Source organism: Polistes dominula, unplaced genomic scaffold (genome assembly GCF_049000335.1).
Source record: "Polistes dominula isolate Pdom_NZ unplaced genomic scaffold, Pdom_raw_medaka contig_80, whole genome shotgun sequence".
Taxonomy (NCBI): Eukaryota; Metazoa; Arthropoda; class Insecta; order Hymenoptera; family Vespidae; genus Polistes; species Polistes dominula.
In genome coordinates, this window is record NW_028301111.1 from 756122 (window position 1) to 777635 (window position 21514).

Genomic DNA, 21514 nt, shown 5'->3' on the forward strand with positions numbered 1-21514 from the left:
CCACAAAATTATTCTCCAGTTTTGGGATCTTTGGCAGGGGCGTGGGGCGTAACAATTCGACCTATCTACTCTAATTTTGAATTTAGTCACCAGATAGCGTATTCAAGTGCAAGAGATCCCACGTAATGTAGCAATTCGACCTATCTACTCTAATTTTGAATTTAGCCACCAGATAGCGTATTCAAGTGCTAGAGATCCCACGTAATGTAGCAATTCGACCTATCTACTCTAATTTTGAATTTAGCTACCAGATAGCGTATTCAAGTGCTAGAGATCCCACGTAATGTAGCAATTCGACCTATCTACTCTAATTTTGAATTTAGCCACCAGATAGCGTATTCAAGTGCTCGAGATCCCAATATATCTTTTTCCTTTTGTTCCTTTTTTTATTTTAGAATACAATTAAAAACATGAAAATCAAGTAAGGCAATGTTATGTAGATTTTTCAAAGTTTTTATTAAGATGTATTTTGGAATCGTGCTTCGTAACAACGTTGGATCATTTTATTGCATCAGTAGTATTATAATGCTCTTTCGAGTATTATTATTTATTTATACATATTATTACTATTTATACATATATATTGATAACCGTTTTTGCTGAAAGGCTTAAGAATTATTACGAAGAGTAAGACGTATAAATATATAATTAGACTTTATATAAATATAACTAGTTTAATTTAATAATTTTACGTAAACCCTGGGTAAATTGAAAAGCTTTGAATTTAACAATTCATAAATAACGTAACAATTTCTTTTTTTTTTTTTAAGTCAAAGGTTCAAATTTAGAAGAAATCAAAATTTCTTTCTTATCAATGTTCGTCAATTTTCAATTTATATTATTTTATTTATAGTATAGCTTATGCTTATATATTTTTTAATTATTATTGATTGTTTTTTAACATATCTACAAAATTATTTTCAAATTAATCTTGAAAAATCTGAAAAATAATTATACTTATCTTCTTATTTAAATTATTATGATGAATAAATTTAATTATTGATTAAAGATAATAATAATAATAACAATAATATTAATAATAATAATAATAATAATAATAATAATAATAACAACAAAAAGTGATTTATTTCGAAATCTATTAAATCACACGAAAGAGCATTTAAACTAGATAAAATAAAAAAGAAAAGTTATTCTAAATATTATTAATAATTTTGATCAATAAATTTAATTATTGATTTATAAAATTATAATAATAATAATAATAATAATAATAACAAAAAGTAATCTATTCAAAATCTATAAAATCCCACGAAGAAGGATTTAAACAAGATGAATTAAAAGCAAAACAAAAAAAAAATTCAAAAAGGGTATACCATTCATGGGGATTATCCCCATACACGTTGATATATCTGATTTATTCTCTTAAATCATACAACGTGTACATTCATAATTATCTTCAGAGATAGGATAGATCCACATGTATACAAAACACATCCACATAATTATCGTAACTAGTATAGAAATAAATCACTATTGTATCGTGATAGAAAATTGCAATGCGCGGACTAAAGATAATTATAGTCGACGTGTTTTTCGATAAAAATCAAATTTTCATACGATATTTTACTTAATCTTTGCTAAAAATAAAAAAAAATAAAAATATCAAATATAAGAATAGAAAAAATCCTTAGCAATGATAATAAAATAATCAAAAGAACAATCAGTCATTGTAAATTCGAAAATTTTTTTCGAAATAAGAAAAAAAGAAGAGAAATAAATAAATAAACGAAATCATGCTAAATTAATCTAAAATTGTCCTTTTTTTTTTGTTCGTATAAATGAGCCGTTTATTTTGAAAATGGCCTAACTCTTATTGCTTTCGTTTCAATGCAATAAAAAATATACGTACTAGATACTAACTAGTTATAAATCTTAAGTGTATCTGAAGGTGTTCAATTTATATTTTCTATTAAAATAGTAGCAATTATCAAGTGAATAATAATGCGTTTTCTAACCATGAATGGAATTAGGTCACTGTCAATATCAACAATTTGATTTGTTATCAAATTTCCAAGGGACTTAACTCCATTCAACATAATTTAAGATGCTTCAAATTGAAAACAAAACAATACCTCAATTTATTTGACATATCTTTAAAACACTTCAGAAACATAATTTATGCAATTGAAAAACATTTTTTAACTACACAACGTACAAAATTACAAACATAACCTACAAAACAATTTACTACTCATCTACATTTTGTGCGTGTGAAAGGGATTAGAAGAAATCATGATGTTCCAGTGGTATATATCGTAATAGGTCAATTATGTCCTTGAATTTTGTTGTTGTAATTTGTCTGATATTTTTATACAGTGATGTCAATACAATATTTTCGAATTTTCTTGGTCTACCCCCGACGTGCTAATAAATTCATGACTTTCAAATTTTTCATTCTCATTCATTGATGTCTTATTGAAAATTTGATACGGTTCATTTCTAACAAAACGCATTCAACATATTTTTAAGCAGTTTATTGATTCTTCATCAGAATTCTTGAGCCTTTTTCAAAATTGCGTCTTCTAATAATTTAGTTCATACAAAAACTTCTTGTCTCATTTTATTTACAATAAAGTATTATTATATTCACTCGGAATATATGCAAAATCAAGTGCTTTATTGATACATAAAATGAAGTTGTACAACAACCAGGTGCAACCGGAAAATAATAATTGACAAATGGCTTTAGGCCACTTTTAAATATTATATTAAAAGAATAAAAAAAAAAACAAAGAAATAAAAATGATAATAATAATAAATGTTTAAAATGTTGAATAGAATGAATAGAATTAATATATAATCGTTGTGTTTTTTTGTTTTGTTAATTTCAATGAACGTATCTTTAATCGATGGTGTTTTATACCACTTAAGAAATCGAAGGTGGACTACTCTCTTTCCAATGATATTACGTAATATCTTCAAGCAGTGTGTAAACAGTTAACAATTATATAATGACGATTGCATTACGATTAGATTTCAATGTGGATAGATATAAATTACAAATGCCTATGTTAATGCAAATAATTTATCTAATTAGTATCGAAGTATATATGGTAGATAGAAGGAAATTATTCCATTGTTGACATTTACGAGAGAGAGTTCTAATTTATGAGAAAATATGAAAAAGAAAAAAAAAAGAAAAAAAACAGAAAAATATTAAATATAGAAAAAAAAAAATACTGAAACAAGATTTTTATCAAAAATTCAGACAAGAATTGACATATATGAAGTTCATTGGTAACATGATTAAGAAATGCTTGAATTCTAACCGTGGGAAAATTATTTCGGAGTATAATGGAACAGATTATGATTAATAAAAATGAAAAATAAAAAAAAATAAAAAAATAAAAAAAAACAGAAAAATATTAAATATAGAAAAACAAAAACAAAAAAAAATACTAAAACAAGATTTTTATCAAAAATTACGTCAAGAATTGACATATATGAAGTTCATTGGTAATATGATTAAGAAATGCTTGAATTCTAACCGTGGGAAAATTATTTCGGAGTATAATGGGACAGATTATGATTTATAAAAAATGAAAAATAAAAAAAAATAAAAAAAAAAAATAACTAAAAACAGTTGTGTTGATTTGTTTGACTCAAGGAATTATTAAAAGATTGGGAATAATAGAAATGAAAAATAAAAATAAAAAAGAAAATAAAGAAGACAGTTATTTTGGTTTGTTTAACCAATGAATTAATAAGACAAAGGATTATTAATAAAAATAAAAGTAATAAAATAACAATGAAAAGTGTCTGTTAATTTGTTTGATTAATAGAAAAAGATTAGGAGTAATAAAAATGAAAAATAAAAAGAAAAACAATAAGAAAAATAGGTTTACGTTGGTTTGTTTGACCAATAGGAAGATACATACGTACATATACATATATACATACATACATACACGAAAGATGTCATCAATGTCATCATTTGATCTTATCCCATGATAATAATTAAAAGCTCGGTGTATAATAATTACATCAAGAAACTTACTTGGAAGGATAATTGATACTTTCTCAAATCTCGAATAAGGGATGATTGAAAGATGAATTAAACTAACAATAAGAAAATCATAAATTTTATCATACGTGTATATCGTATATTACGATATTATAATACACGATTATTATTGTATATTATTTTATATATTATAATTAAAAATAATGTATTATTTATGAAAATAATAATATATTGAAGTTATGATGAATGAATTTTAATGCAAATTTTTATCAAAAGTTTCATTTTGATCATATAAATTTGAAAGATGTGTAATCAATGTTTGAAAATGATGATGATAGTGTTGGTGGTTGTTTATATTATATATATAACATCTCGAGAAATGGATGAGAAATTAAATTTATATAATTTAAATTATAATTGAACTATAAGCATGATAAATATCAATTAAAAAATTTATTTTGAGAATATTTTTCATCATGTGTAATTATTAATAAAATTTTTTTTATTAATAAGAAACTTGTTATATTTCAAATGAATTGTTTTTTTAATAATTAAACGTAACATTGTTAAATATTATATTAATAATATATAAATAATATATATATATATATATATATATATAACTGTTCGACAAAATAATTTTGTTAACTATAATAATATGCACTAATAATATTATAATTATATATAAAATATATTACAAATATAAAAAATAGAATATAATTTGTGAAATTATATATATTATAATATTAAAATAAATATAATATAATATTATCATTAAAAATTATAATATTACAATATAATATTTTAATATATTAATAAAATAAATTTGAAAATCTTATAATTAAATAAAAAATATGTTAAAATACAGTATTATATATATATATATTACAATACAATTTTTTTTATATATAATATTTAAATATAATAATTACATAATATAAATAATATTGTAATAATAATGAAAGAAATATATAACACTACTACAATATAATATTTTATTATATTAATAACATAAATTTAATGCAATATTATAATAAAAACAAAATATATATATATATATATATATATATATATATATGTACATTATTTAATTATTACAGTATTACAGTATAAGATTTTTTAATATATTAATTAAATAAATTTAATAATATTATATATATATATATATATAAAATTTGTTACAGTATTATAGTATAAAATTTTAATACAATAATTAAATAATATCTATATATATAATATTATAATAAAAATAACAAATATTTTGCACTATTACATTATAATATTTTAATATATATTGAATTACATAATACCAATAATATTATAAATAAATATCAAATTTATTATACAGAATTACACACAATATAATGTTTTTATATATAAATTACATAATATTACTAATACTATAATTATCTATAAAATATAGTATTACAATAAATATATATATATCTATATATACTATATTTATAAATATTATATATTCACTCATATAAATAAAATAGCCAACACAAAATAAAAAAAAAAAAAGAGAAAGATTGAAACTAACCTAAGTAAACCAGAGAGAGAGAGAGAGAGAGAGAGAGAGAGAGAGAGAGAGAGAGAGAGAAACCGAGAGAGAAAGAGAGAGAGAGAGACAGAGATGAACAGGGGTAGGTTGGTAAGAGGTAAAAGGGGTTGCGTACACGTGATCGAAAAACGTGTTTCTTGGTACACGTGTACCCATTCGCGAACCTCTCTCCTCCCACCAATCATGTCCACCCCTTTTGCCCTGTTTAACCACCTCCCCTTTCTTCCTACCCTCCTACGGTTGTCTAGATATACATACATACATACATATCTATCTATATATATATATATACACACACCCCCTCGTTTACCTAGCTTTCAACCCTCTTCGTCTACGTTTTTCACCCGGAGGAGAGAGCAACTTTGCTCTGATTCCTCTCAGTCAGTCATCGACGAGCCTCTTTGGGCTATGCGTGCGCGATTTCATTCTCCGTTCGATATACGCAACGTTCTCTCTCACTCTTTCTCTTTTTATCTATTTATCTCTCTCTCTCTCTCTCTCTCTTTCATTATCTCTCACACACTCACACTCACATTCACATTTACTGGAATATCTTTCCTACTTGTTGTTAAGTTCTATTTTTCTTCTAACCCATTTTTTGTTCCCCATTCTTAATTTGACGATTTGATTATTCCATTCTATTGTTTTTGTTGTTTCTTACCACCCTCTTTTACCACCCTCCCCACCTAAACACTCACCCCACTATCTACTCCCACTTATCTCACCTACACGTTCTCCCACAATCCCACCACCACCAATAATAGTTGATCATCATTCTTATGTATTTACACTCTTTTACATATTGTCATTGAATTTTTTTATTTTATTTTTTTTTTAATTATTATTTTTTTTCATTTGTTTTTCTGTCTCTCTCTCTCTCTCTCTCTCTCTCACTCTCTCTCTTCCTCTCTGTCTCTCTTTTTTGATTTGTTGGGTTTTTTTTTCTTCTTTTCCTATATCCATCTTTGTCTGATCTGATTGACGTTAATTATTTGAAGATTAGTTTGTTTTGAAATACAAACATACGAAAGTGAATTTTAAATATTGTTTTATTTTTTATTATTTTGTTTGTTTGTTTGTTCTCCTGTGATTTCGATTTTTTTTTTTTTTTTTAATTAATATTCAAAGACACACATAAATCAGTTTTTTTTATAAATGTGGTGTGGAAAATGTGTAGATATGATTATACAGTCTTTTTTTCTTTTTTATAGTGAGAATAGAGATTATTTTTTTCTTATTTTATTTCTTTTTTTTTTTTTTTTGAATTAAATTAAATTAAAGTATACTCACGTTCATATTTATTTATTTATTTATTTATTTATTTTTATTATTGTTTTGCTGAATGAGTAGTAATACGTTGAGTTTTTTTTGTGAATTGAATATATTATCTTGTTTTATATACATATATACACACATATACATATTTATATATATATATATATACTGTGTACGAGATTTAGATTAATGTCTAGTTTTGTTTAAAATTAGTGACGAAATAATCAGAAAATCGTTCGCGTTTTTTCTTTTTTTGTATAGAAATATTATATTTCTATTTTGTAGGGAATTTTGTATTTGTGAGAAAAAATAAAAATATTCCTCGTATTTACTGAGTGTTCCAATCTTTTTTGTGCAAATAAGTATATTGAAAAAAAATAAACAAATTTCATTAAAAAAAAATTGTTATGTCCTAAAACAAAATTTCACTAGTTGCAATAAAAATTAAAAAAAAAAAAAAACAAACAAAAAACCGAAGTATAAAAACAAATAATTATTTTGCACACGATAAAAAAAAACTCAAACAGAAAGTAAAAAACAAAAACAAAAAAATGCTTAAAAACTTCTCGATTAAAAATATAATTGTTATTAAATAATTCTTTAATTATTATTATATTATGATAAATATTTGATTAGTTTATTCTTTGTTTTGGTTTAAAAAAAAAAAAAAAAAAAAAAAAAAAAACCAAAAAAAATTCATAACACAAACGGAGAAAATTTGTTTTATTTTATTATTTTTTTTTTTTTTATGCAAATAATTCTCGACTTTCGGAGCATTTCAGTATGCAAATAGGTATATACATATATATATGTATATTTTATTTTTTTGTTCATAAAAAAAAAAAAATAAGTAAGAATAAAAAAGAAAAAAGTCAAAACCTATCCCATTTTTAAACGATCGATTTTTCGATCGATCGTCTTCCCCTCTTAATTATTTTATTAATTAATCACAAAATAAAAAAATAAAAAAAAATAAAAATAAGTAAGCGAAATAATCGAAATAACAAAAGTCGGATTTATTCAGGAAAAATGTGAAAAGTGTTGCAATATAATTACCTGTTGAGTGTATGATAATAACACAGTGAACGACGATCAGTGTTAAGAAAGAAAAAAAATAACAAGAAAAAAAGAAGAAAGTGAAATCTAATTTAAAAAAAAAAAAAAAAAAAAAAAAAAAAAAAAAAAAAAACAGGAAAAAAGTGATTACGTGAGAAATGATCAAAGAAGAGAAACAATTACAAAAACAATAAAATACATACTTTAAAAAAACAAACTAAATACAAATCAATGTATCTATGAACCGAAAGCATTCAATAATAATAATAATAATAATAAAAGAATTCACGACAAAAATGTCGAAAATCGTTTGAACTGTGAAACGAACTAGAGAGAGGGGCGATTAATACCAAAATTAGAAAAAAAAAATAAAAAAGAGGAATTGAACAAATTTAGTGCGAAACAAAACCAAACGAAACAAAACCAAAAAAAAAGGTAGAACAAAAAAAGAAGAAGAAGAACACCAACAACAAGAAAAAGAAAAGAAAAAAGAAAGAAGGAATTTTGATAGCAAATAATAAAAAATAACAAAAAAAAAAATAGAAAAAAAGGGACTGAACATTTTGTGTGCGAAATAAAACAAAACAAAACCAAAATAAAAGAAGAAGAAAAATAAAAGAATAAACAGAAGAAACAAAACAGAAGAAAAACGAATTTCGATAGAAAATAAAATAAAATAAAATAAAATAAAATAAAATAAAATAAAATAAAATTAAAAAAAAAGAAATTCAAATTTATAGAAAAGAAACTCCCCTCCCCTCCCCTCCCCTCCCCCCATAAAAAATTACGTATTCCTCAGGGAAAGTGCGAATGGGGAGCGAGGAGGGTAAAGGGGTGGCTTATACGGATGCCGCCACCTCATGGCAACCGTATTATACCTGTTGTTCACCTTATTCTCACTCGCATCCCCATAATCAGCAACATCAACATTTAAATCATCCTTATCAATATCAACCCCAACAACAACAACAACAACAGCAACAACAGCAACAAGCTCCAAATGGTGGTGTTAATGGTAGTGGTAGTGGTAGTGGTAGTGGTAGTGGTAGTGGTAGTGTGCAATATAAGCAACACCCACCATCTGGTTCCACTATGAACGCTGTTTCCACCCTTTATCCAACCTCCCAGCATCATCAAATGCAATTGCAACCCGCCCAGCAACCACCACCACCATTGCACCAACAACAACAGTTCCAACCCCTACCAGGACAATGTACAACAAGGAAGGTCCTGTCTTACGATGGTCCAGGTATCTAATATATAGGATTATTTTGATTGATTTTATATTGTTTATTTATAATTAAATGTTTATAGATATATGTGTAATATTTTTGGATGGTAATAATTATGAGAATAATAATATAACGTTGGTTTATATAACGTTATTTCTATTATTATTATTGATCGTTTTGAATTATTGTTAATTGTTTATTCGTTTGATTTTATCAACGAATTGGTTCGAAAATGAATATATTAATGATTTCTAAAGGTTATACTGATTATATTGATTATATTGATTATACAGTATTATACGTGTGTTTATTTTAAAATGAAAATAAATAAAATATATTTACATTGATTCGTAAATGAATTTTTTAGAAGAACGAATCAATTGTGAAATAAGAGTTGCAATATTTAATATTAAATATTTAATTAATGGTTGATATTTATTTATCATTGATTAGATTATTGTGTTACTACAGAGAAGCTGTGTTTGATTTAATGAAAAAATATAAATTAAAACAATAAATAAAAACCATTTTATTTAATGGTACTCTTAAATGTTAAGAAAAAAAAAAGACACAAACAGAAGGAAATAAAAATTGTAGAAGATAAGAAAAAGGAAGAAAAAAAGAAGAAGAAGAAGAAGAAGAAGAAGAAGAAAAGTGTTTGAATTTAATAAATAAAAAAAAAATAGATTTAAACAAAGGCCGACATTACTTTATGTGATACCAGTAATATTTAGAAGAAAAAAAAACACAGAAAAAAGAAATAAAAATTGTGGAAGATAAAAAGAAGGAAAGAAGAAAAAGAAAATTGTTTAAATTTAAGGAACAAAAAAATTAAATTGAAAAAAGGAATAAAAACATTACTTTATGTGATACTCTTAATATTAAGAACAAAAAACAAAAATTGTAGAAGATAGAAAAAAATAAAAAATAAAAAAAAGTATCTGAATTTCATTAATAAAAAAAAAAAAAAATTAAAAGAAACGATAGTACCTTATGTGACATAACCCTAATGATTTTGAAAAAAAAAAAAAAAACATAAAGAAAAAAAAAGAAACATTCTGGAAGATAGAAAAAAAGAAGGAGAATAAAAAAAAATTTTTTAATTTATTTTTAAAAAATAAATAGATTTAAAAAAATATTAAAATGACATTACCTTATGGTACCACTAATATCTAGGGAAAAAAAAGAAATAAAATTGTGAAAGATAGGAAAGGAAAAATAAGAAGAAGAAGAAGAAGAAGAAGAAGAAGAAGAAGAAGAAGAAAAAGTGTTTGAATTTAATAAAAAAAAAAAAAAAAATAATAATAAATTAATTAAAAAAAAAGGACATTACTTTATGTGACAAACCTCTAATCTTTAGAAAAAAAAAACACACACAAAAATGAATAAAAATTGTGAAAGATAGGAAAGGAAAAATAAGAAGAAGAAAAAAGAAGAAGAAGAAGGAGAAGAAGAAGAAAAAGTGTTTGAATTTAATAAACCAAAAAAAAAAACAAAGAGACATAAATTTATGTCACATACCCCTTATATTTAGAAAAAAAAAGTACACACACAAGAAAAAAATGAATAAAAATTGTAGAATATAGGAAAGAAGAAAGAAGATAGGAAGAAAGAAGAAGAAAAAGGGGACTGAGAAAAAAAAAGTAAAAAAAAAAAAAAAAAAAAAAACACTGTACTTTTAGAAGTAGCCTCTTGTAGAATCCATTTAATCAAGTAGCCGTTTAAAAGGGTACCGATTAGGCTCTATTACTCTTTCCGTGTATCGTCCAACGCGGAAACTTAGGCTTCTTTTATATGAGAGTTACCGACGATCTATACCTACTCTACCTTTCTATCCTACTAGTATCTCTCTACCAATCGTTATTCTTTGCTTTTTCTTCTACTTCTTCTTCTTCTTCTTCTTCTGGGCCCTGAAGGATTTCCATGGGAAATTGCATAAGCACGAAACGTTCCGTTTAGATAGTCACGCAACGTCAATCAACAAATGGCTAGATCCTTTTATAAAAAGGATTAATAACGTCATCTTCCCAAATTCTAATACCCCACACTAACTGTCTCACCCTTTCTATAGGGTTTTTTCTTTTTTTCGTTTTGTTTTTTTTTTTTCATATATATCGTCCTATATACCCTAGAGAGAAAGAGTTGATTTTTTTTTCTAGTTGTATCAATATTTTTCTTGGAATCAAAAAGTAGATTCCTTTTTTTTTTTGTTTGAAATAATAAGATCAACGAAATTCTAGGGATTATATTATATTTTTAGGATAGATATGATTGGTTTGATTTTTTTTTTGACTGTATATTTAGAATTTTATTCAGAAATAAAATTTTTAATTCATTTAATAAGAATACAGATTTTTTTTTGTTTAAAATAATAAGATCAACGAAATTCTAGGATTAATATTATATTTTTAGGATAGATATGATTGGTTTGATTTTTTTTTTTGACTGTATATTTAGAATTTTATTCAGAAATAAAATTTTTAATTCATTTAATAAGAATACAGATTTTTTTGTTTGAAATAATAAGATCAACGAAATTCTAGGGATAATATTATATTTTTAGGATAGATATGATCGGTTTGATTTTTTTTTTTGACTGTATATTTAGAATTTTATTCAGAAATAAAATTTTTAATTCATTTAATAAGAATACAGATTTTTTTTGCTTAAAATAATAAGATCAACGAAATTCTAGGATTAATATTATATTTTTAGGATAGATATGATTGGTTTGATTTTTGTTTTTTTTTTGATTATATATTTAGAATTTTATTCAGAAATAAAATTTTTAATTCATTTAATAAGAATACAGATTTTTTTTTCGAAATAATAAGATCAACGAAATTCTAGGGATTATATTATCTTTTTAGGATAGATATGATCGGTTTGATTTTTGTTTTTGACTGTATATTTAGAATTTTATTCAGAAATAAAATTTTCAATTCATTTAATAAGATTATTAGGATATATTTCTATTCAGATTTAGAATATATTGAATGATTGTTTGACATTTCTTATTTTTTTCCAAATAAAATTGTTCTTATTTCGGTTGATAAAATTATTTAGAAATTTGTTTATGTTCTAATAAGATTATTAGGAATATATTTTTAATCAGATTTAGAATATATTTCATATAGAATAATAGAAAGTTTATTTTGAAATTAGCCTAAAGCCATTTGTCAATTATTATTTTCCGGTTGTACCTGGTTATTGTACAACTTCATGTTATGTATCAATAAAGCACTTGATTTTGCATATATTCCGAGTAAATATGATAATACTTTATTGTAAATGAAATGAGACAAGAAGATTTTGTATGAACTAAATTATTAGAAGACGCAATTTTGAAAAAGGCTCAAGAATTCTGATGAAGAATCAATAAACTGCTTAAAAATATGTTGAATGCGTTTTGTCAGAAATGAACCGTATCAAATTTTCTATAAGACATCAATGAATGAGAATGAAAAATTTGAAAGTCCTGAATTTATTAGCACGTCGGGGGTAGACCAAGAAAATTCGAAAATATTGTATTGACATCACTGCATAAAAATATCAGACAAATTACAACAGCAAAATTCAAGGACATAATTGACCTATTACGATATATACCACTGGAATATCATGATTTCTTCAAATCCCTTTCACACGCACAAAATGTAGATGAGTAGTAAATTGTTTTGTAGGTTATGTTTGTAATTTTGTACGTTGTGTAGTTAAAAAATGTTTTCAATCGCAAAAATTATGTTTCTGAAGTGTTTTAAAGATATGTCAAATAAATTGAGTATTGTTTTGTTTTCAATTTGAAGCATCTTAAATTATGTTGAATGGAGTTAAGTCCCTTGGAAATTTGATAACAAATCAAATTGTTGATATTGACAGTGACCTAATTCCATTCATGGTTAGAAAACGCATTATTATTCACTTGATAATTGCTACTATTTTAATAGGAAATATAAATTGAACACTTTCAGATACACTTAAGCTGTATAACTAGTTAGTATCTAGTACGTATATTTTTTATTCATATTATAAACCTGTTACAAGTGATTGGATTTAATAGGATACTAGTAAACAATGATATTTAACATAGTTCTATAATTTCTATCACCATTTTAGAAATACAAAGTTAAATATAATTAACAATTAATTAACGATATATTCTACATTTAAACATGCATGTAATATTACATTTTTTTTTATTATATCTTGGAAACAATTAAAAGCACATAATAACTATAAATATCTAAGATATTTTATTACAAAAAAAAAGGTATTATAAATTTTAACAAATTGTTTAAAATTGATTGGTTTAAATATAATAATAGCAAACAGTAATATTTAAAAACCATTAATCTTAAATTTCTATCACAGTCCGAGCTGACAGGGGTCGGCAACCTGCGGCTCGCGAGCCACATGCGGCTCTTTGGATGTAAAACTGCGGCTCTTTAGTTCAATACGCAAATATTATTTATTTTATTAAAAAGAAATAATAAAAACATTTAAAAATCGTTCTGAATCGATTAACAAGGATTAGGCACCAATTCTATCTCTCAGCGGCTGAGAGATGCGAGTAATATTTATTGTTGGCAAGAAAAAAATTTGGTGGCTCTTTAAAAAAAAATTTGAAATTTTGTAAATTGTAATTTTTTGACTCTTTCAACTCAAAAGGGATTACGTCAGGGTTGCATTAGGGTTCAGTTCCTGATCCTGGGGATTTATTATGCTGACCCTGTCCTAGCATAATACAAAATTAACCCTTTGACTGCTGAAGACGTATATATACACTCTCACAAATTCATCAATATATACGAAAGGCGTATATATACGCTCTCACAAATCCATCAATATTAACGAAAGACGTAAATATACGGCCTCTGTAATTTTTTCCTATAACACCTTTATTGCTGTTTTACAAATTAATTTAACATGGAATTTATTGTGATTGGTTTATGTAAAATAGCAACTATAAATATTGGCAATTATTTCAATGTCGTTTAGTTAATTGCATTTATATTTGAAATTTGTCGTTTATTTTATTAATTTGATTATCTTTATTCGTTCATTATCGTTTTATTATTTTTAATAATTAGGTTAAAATTATTCAAATATTCTGTTAAAGTTATTATACACTGTGTTACATTATAAATTTTGTATGTTTTTTCTTTTATATTTAAAATTAACGATTATTATTGAAAGAAATGTATAAAATAAATAAAATAAATTAAAATAGCTTAAAAAATTACTTTAAAAAAAATTAAAAAAAAAAAATTCATATTTTATATTTTATTTGCCATTATTATCTGATTGGGTCAGTAGTCAATGAAAAAACAGTCGCAGCAACGATTGACATTCAAAAATCGCGCCATTCATATTAACCTTTGTTAACCACCCTTCCTGGAGTAACACGCTTACCACACCCGGGTCCAAAGGACCCGGACGAAAAAATCGTTATAAAAAAAAAACTATTGCATAGATTTACTTCAACATTTTTTTTGACACTTCTTTAATACTTACTTAAAAAGATTATATAGGTTTTATAGCTTTAAATCAAATTTAAATATGTTTAAAAAATTATCAAAGTTGAACAATTAAGAAAAATGACTCAAGTTGCAAAAAAGGTCTGGGTCCTATAGACCAAGTGTGATAAGAAAAGGTTAATGGATTGGTTCAACAGCACGCTGCAAACAAAGGCTTAAATAAAATTAACAATTAATCAACTATATATATATATATATATTTATTTATTTGTTACAATATTATATTTCTTTTGTTATATTTTGAAAACGTATGAAAGTACCTAATACTCATATAAAAAGTATCAAATATATTATTATAAACAAACAAACAAACAAAAAAAAAGAGAATACATGAAATTGTCAGAAGAGATTGGTTTTTAATATGACACTAGAAGGGTACCTATATGTATACGTTTAGAAAAATACAATATGTATAAAAATACTATAGAGGGTGGAAAAGACAATCGGCCGAATGGAAGCAACAAATTGTTATGAATAATTCAATTGCATCTTTTTACCACACATCCCTTTATTCACATTCTGCATTCCTATATTCTATATATATATATATATATATATATATATATATATATTGTTCGCATCAAGATTCTTCTTATACTATCCCCTACCCCCTACACCCCCACCCATCTCCCCATCATCCCTTTATACTTCATCTCACCCTTTTTTTTCTATCTTTTTCTTACTTTTACCTTAAAAATGGTTATGCCAGATTTGTCTTACGGAAACACTGTCAGTGTCTCTTCCAGTTCGTCGTCTTTATACAAACCAGACGTATTTATATGTGTATGTGTATGTTTAAGTGTGTATTTATGTATTACAGTATATGAAATCTAACCGACATTACGCAAATCGTTTTTCAGAAAAATCGCATTGTTTTCCGCTCGAATGTGTTTTCCTTTAGCCGACAGGACGGCGCCCATGCTAATTTTGTCCTTTTTTCTGTTTTTTTTTTTTTTTTTTAAATTTTATTTATCACACTTTTCTTTTCCTTCCTTATTTTACTTCTATTTACAAGTACCCACACATACATATATATATTAGGGTAGGTCAAAAAAATGACTTATTATTTTTTTTTCAAGTTCCACGGAAAAATGGGTTGCTAGACACCTTAAAACAATTCTCACCAAATATGAGTTCTTAATTTTAATTGGAAGATCCTCCGCATCGCTGTTTTTTATTTTTTTGTTCAGTCTAATAGAATAAAATTCATACCTCATTATTTATTGATTGTACAGAAAAATGTTTTAGACAAATTTTGTAGGAAATTTAATGCTCTACAAAAAAGGTATCTTATATTTTTTTCGTAAACCTCACCATTTGAATGATATTGAAGATTTAAGTTTGATTATTTTCAGACAAATTTCATTTTTGTTTATGAATTTTATAACTCTCAGTCCAATAGAATAAAATTCATACCTCATTATTTATTGATTGTACAGAAAAATGTTTTAGACAAATTTTGTAGGAAATTTAATGCTCTACAAAAAAGGTATCTTATATTTTTTTCGTAAACTTCACCATTTGAATGATATTGAAGATTTAAGTTTGATTATTTTCAGACAAATTTCATTTTTGTTTATGAATTTTATAACTCTCAGTCCAATAGAATAAAATTCGTACCTCATTATTTATTGATTGTACAGAAAAATGTTTTAGACAAATTTTGTAGGAAATTTAATGCTCTACAAAAAAGGTATCTTATATTTTTTTCGTAAACCTTACCATTTCAATGATATTGAATTTAATATAATATAATATAGAAATATATTAAAAATAAATATAATATAATATAATAAATAAATAAAATATAATACAATATAATATAATATAGTAATATATAAAAAATAAATATAATTTAATATAATAAATAAATATAATGTTATATATATATATATATGACATGTTGGGCTCAAATTATTGATAGGTTGATTATTGAAATTTTCGATTAATTTAATCAATAAACAATTTATTATATAAATTAAACATTTTTGTAATTTGTTTGTCATCTTTGTTAGATATTATTATCTTTTTTTTTTTTATTTCTTTACATATTAATTTAAATATTTACAAAATTGCGTTTAAATTATAAATATGTTGATTATTTAAATTCAGATTAAATTGTGTTTAATAATAATTCAAGTTTGCTTTTTTTTTTCTTGTTTTTGTTTACGTTTATTTTATTCGATCGTTTCAACATAATTACTTAAAGGTTGTATACTTTTTACATGCTTTTTGACACCTTCTCACAGATATTTTTTATTATATTTTTCTTTTTTTTTTTTAATTACAAATATAATTTTAAATATGTACAAAATTGTGTTGAAATTTATAGTCATGTTTAGATTAACATAAATTTACATCAATTTATTCGTACACAATTCAAGTTTGTTTGTTTTTTTTTCTTTTTTTTTTTTTTCTATTAATTTTTATACTTTTATTTTATTTGATCGTGTGAACATACAGTTATTTTAAAAATTAAACATTTTTACATTTTTGTAAATTCTTTGACACCTTTCACAGATATTTTTATCATATTTTTTTATTTTTTTTAAATTATAAATTGTGATTAAATTTACAGCCATGTGTTGATTAACTTAAATTTAGATCAAATTATCGATACACAATTCCAGTTTATTTTTTTATTTTTTATTTTTATTTATTTATTTGATTTGATTTGATTTTATTTAATCGCTTGAATATATAGTTATATTTATAAGTTGATTACTTTTACAAGTTGTTCGACACCTTTCTTAGATATAGATCAACTAGTTTTAATAAATATAAATAATTTATCTGACTGGTTTTGCAAATAAATTACTAACAACTAGAATAATTTTACTTAGGAATGATACCCTTTTTCAAATAGGTTCATTATTTTTCCTTATTTTAATAATAATAACATATATATATTTATGCGTACGTTATATATATATATATATATATATATATATATATATATATATATATATATATATATATATAACATATATAATAATTAATTATATTTTATAAATATATTAGTATTTAATATTTAATTAATTTTGTCAAGAAAAACAAATATTTTCTATTGATTATATTCTGAAATTATTTTTTTAAATAAACAAATTAAAATTATTATTCTCTTAATTTTTTTAATAATTATAATAATATAATAATAATAATAGTAATAGAAAAGGTATTTTAAATAATAGAAACGATAATATAAATTTATTAATATTATACAATTTATTAATATTATAAATTATTATATACTTACAATAATAAAAACAAGATTTTATAAATTTGTTATTATTAACAATAGATCTTTTGTAATATAATTTTTTTTTCAATTTTATTTTATATTAAATATTATTCTGAAAATCATTTTGAAAAATAACAAAAACTATATACCATCAATAATAGAAAAAATATTATAAATTTGTTATTATTAACAATAATATCATTCTGTAACTATTTTTTTTTTTTTGTAAAATATTCTAAATTCTTTTTTAATGAACAAATTAAAATTGTAATTCTTTAAATTCTTTCAAAATTAGAATAATATTATTATAGGAATAGAAACATATTTTAAATAATAGAAACGATAATATAAATTTATTAATATTATACAATTTATAAATATTATAAATAATTATATACTTACAATAATAAAAACAAGATTTTATAAATTTTTTATTATTAACAATAGATTTTTTGTAATATAATTTTTTTAATCTTATTTTGTATAAAAATATTATACTGAAAATCGTTTTGAAAGATAAAAAAAAAAAGTATACTTTGAATAATAGAAAAAGTATTACGAAACTTATTGTAATATACTATCAATAATAGACAAAATATTAGAAATTTGTTATAATTAACAATAGATCTTTTGTAATATAATTTTTTTTTTTAATTTTATTTTATATAAAAATATTATACTGAAAATCATTTTGAAAAATAACAAAAACTATATACCATCAATAATAGAAAAAAATATTATAAATTTGTTATTATTAACAATAATATCATTCTGTAACTATTTTTTTTTTTGTAAAAAAATTCTAAATTCTTTTTTAATGAACAAATTAAAATTGTAATTCTTTAAATTCTTTCAAAATTAGAATAATATTATTATAGGAATGGAAACATATTTTAAATAATAGAAAAAAATAAATTTATTATTATTTACTTATAATTTTATACTTAATATTAATACTTAATAATTATAAATTGATTATTATTTATCAATTGATTTTTCCTAACTATTCTTTCTTAATTTTTATTTATATAAAATAATAATGTAAAAATACTTTTGAGAGATAAGAAAAACAAAAAATAAACTTTTAATAATAGAAAAAAAAAATATTATAAACTTCTTATTATTAAAAATAATATCATTTCGTAATTATTTTTGTTGTTGTAATATATTCTTAATTTTTATTTTTAAGGCGTTAACCCTACTTGTAACGCAAAAAAAAGGCCTTTTTCATGAATTTTTTTAAAGAAAACTATAGAACTTTTTTAATTGATTAATATACCATCTTAAAATACACATCTTGGAGAACTTTTTAGTAATTTTTTAATTGAAAAAATAATACATTATTAAGTGGTAAATGACAGTCGAATGAATGATGTTTTTTTTAGGCGGTTTGCGGTGACCAACATTGAGGCGAAGTGGATTATCTGAAACCAAAAATTCGGACGGATTTAGTTAGATATAAGTATAAACTAGTACTAATGTATTATTTTTCAATTAAAAAATTACTAAAAAGTTCACCAAGATGTGTACTTTAAGATGGTATATTAATTAATTAAAAAAGATCTATAGTTTTCTTTAAAAAAAATTCATGAAAAAGGCCTTTTTTTTGCGTTACAAGTAGGGGTAACCTCTTAAATAAATACAAAAATTGTATAATAATATTCTCAATTCTTTCAATATTGCAATAATAATAATAATAGAAAATTTGTTATAAATTTATTATCATTAACAATAATATTATTTCATAATTATTTGTTTAAATTTTATTTTTTATAAAACAATAATCTGAAAATCGTTTTGAAAGATAACAAAAAACAAAAAAACAAAAAAATATTCTTCCCATGCATTATCACAAATGCACAAACACACGAATATATATTTAGGTATCTCTTTGAGTAATGTCGTAACACAAAAGAACACATACACACACACACACACACACGTAACAAACATACATATAGAGAAAGACAGATAGAAAGAAAGAAAGAAAGAAAGAAAGCTTATCTAATCGTCATATGCAATTTCAACGAATGAATTCGAATAATTTTGAATCTGAAAATAGTATTTTCTCGTTTATTTATACATACGTTGCATAAATGGCTTCCCATTGGTTACCATATTACAATTCTTTTCTCATATCCATTCGCATCCGGTTTAGTATAGTCTATTTAAATTCGAATCTTTCAGATAAATAAAATGAAAAGCATTGAAAAAAAAATATATATATATATAATAAAAAAGAAAAACAATTGCGAACAATAAAGCATTGAAAACAAATAAAAAAAGAAAAAATGATTGAAATTATTAAAACATGAAATAAAAAAAGAAAAGAAAACACGTTTAAAAATAATAAAATATAAAAGAAGAAAAAGAAAAAAAAATATTGAAAATAATAAAACATTGAAAAAGAAAAAAAGAAAAACTAAAAAACGATTGAATCTAATAAACCATGGGAAGAAAAAAAAGAAAAAAAAAATTGAAGATAATAAAACATGAGAGAAGAAAAAACCTAAAAAACAATTGAAATTATTAAAACGTGAAAAGAAAAAAAGCAAACATGAGTAAAAATAATAAAACTGAAAAAAAAAAAATATAAAAACTAAAATACTATTGAAAAAAAAAAAATAAAAACTAAAAACGATTGAAATTAATAAACCATGGAAAGAAAAAAAAAAGAGAAAAAAATTGAAAATAATAAATCATGAAAAAAAAAAGAAAAAAAAATTGAAATTAATAAAACATTAAAAAAAAAAAACTAAAATATTATTGAAAAAAAAAAAAACTAAAATACTATTGAAAAAAAAATAAAAGCAAAAAAAAAAGGATTGAATTTAATAAACCATAGAAAGAAGAAAAAAATTGAAAATAATAAACCATGAAAAAAAAAGAAAAAAAAATTGAAATTAATTGAACACTGTTTAAAAAAAAAAAAAAAAAACAATTAAGAATAATAATAATAATAATAATATATAATAATAACGTAAAAAAATTAAGACAAATATAAATAAATATGATATAATATAAGAAAAATAAAAAAAAAAAGTAGAATGGAAAATGGCGGGCAAGAGTTTAGACCAATCGGCAAATGGCGTTAGTTTGGACTTTCAAGACGTTAACTATGGACGTTGTTTCCTTGTTCAAGGACGATGACAATCATTCTAAGAACTTCGTTCCGTCTCGTTGCTTAGAATAATAAGGTCTCAACCTTTTTTTTTCTTTTTTCTTTTTCTTTATTTTTTTTTTTTTTATCCTTTTTCTTTATCGCGGATATTTAACGCGGAATAATGAAAATCCTTACTAATAATAATAATAATAATAATAATAATAATACGAATAATGATTATGATTAGTGACAGAAGTGAATGACAGGTACGAGATTGTAATTAAAAGAAAAAGAAAAAGAAAAATAATAATAATATTAATAATAATAATAATAATAAATAATTGTGAGATGAAAACACATGTATACGTCATATAAAATAAATTTGATTTAAGTTTATTTATTAAGACGATAGAAAATAAACATGATAATAAAATTCGATAATATTTAACAGATACGTTTATTTAAAGTTTATTTATTTATTTATTTATTCAAAACTTAATATATTGATTAAATTATGAGAC

General features: G+C 22.8%; 2 protein-coding genes across 7 annotated transcripts in view; both read left to right on the top strand.

The window, feature by feature from the left end:
* LOC107072744 (uncharacterized) overlaps window positions 1–20856 on the top strand; it is a 303985-nt gene extending 283129 nt beyond the window's left edge. Inside the window, 1 exon segment of the mRNA XM_089176696.1 lies at window positions 19276–20856. The gene's annotated coding sequence lies outside the window, so the exon portion shown is untranslated.
* LOC107072378 (thyrotroph embryonic factor) overlaps window positions 7667–21514 on the top strand; it is a 188769-nt gene continuing 174921 nt past the window's right edge. For 2 of the 6 annotated variants that reach the window (XM_089176703.1, XM_089176697.1), the window contains exon 1: window positions 7672–9129. In XM_089176703.1, the coding sequence (XP_089032829.1) occupies window positions 8691–9129 (439 nt within the window). In that variant the 5' untranslated portion in view covers window positions 7672–8690. Of the gene's footprint in view, window positions 9130–21514 lie in introns of all 6 variants that reach the window. The other 4 variants (XM_089176698.1, XM_089176702.1, XM_089176704.1 and 1 more) reach the window with 4 other exon arrangements.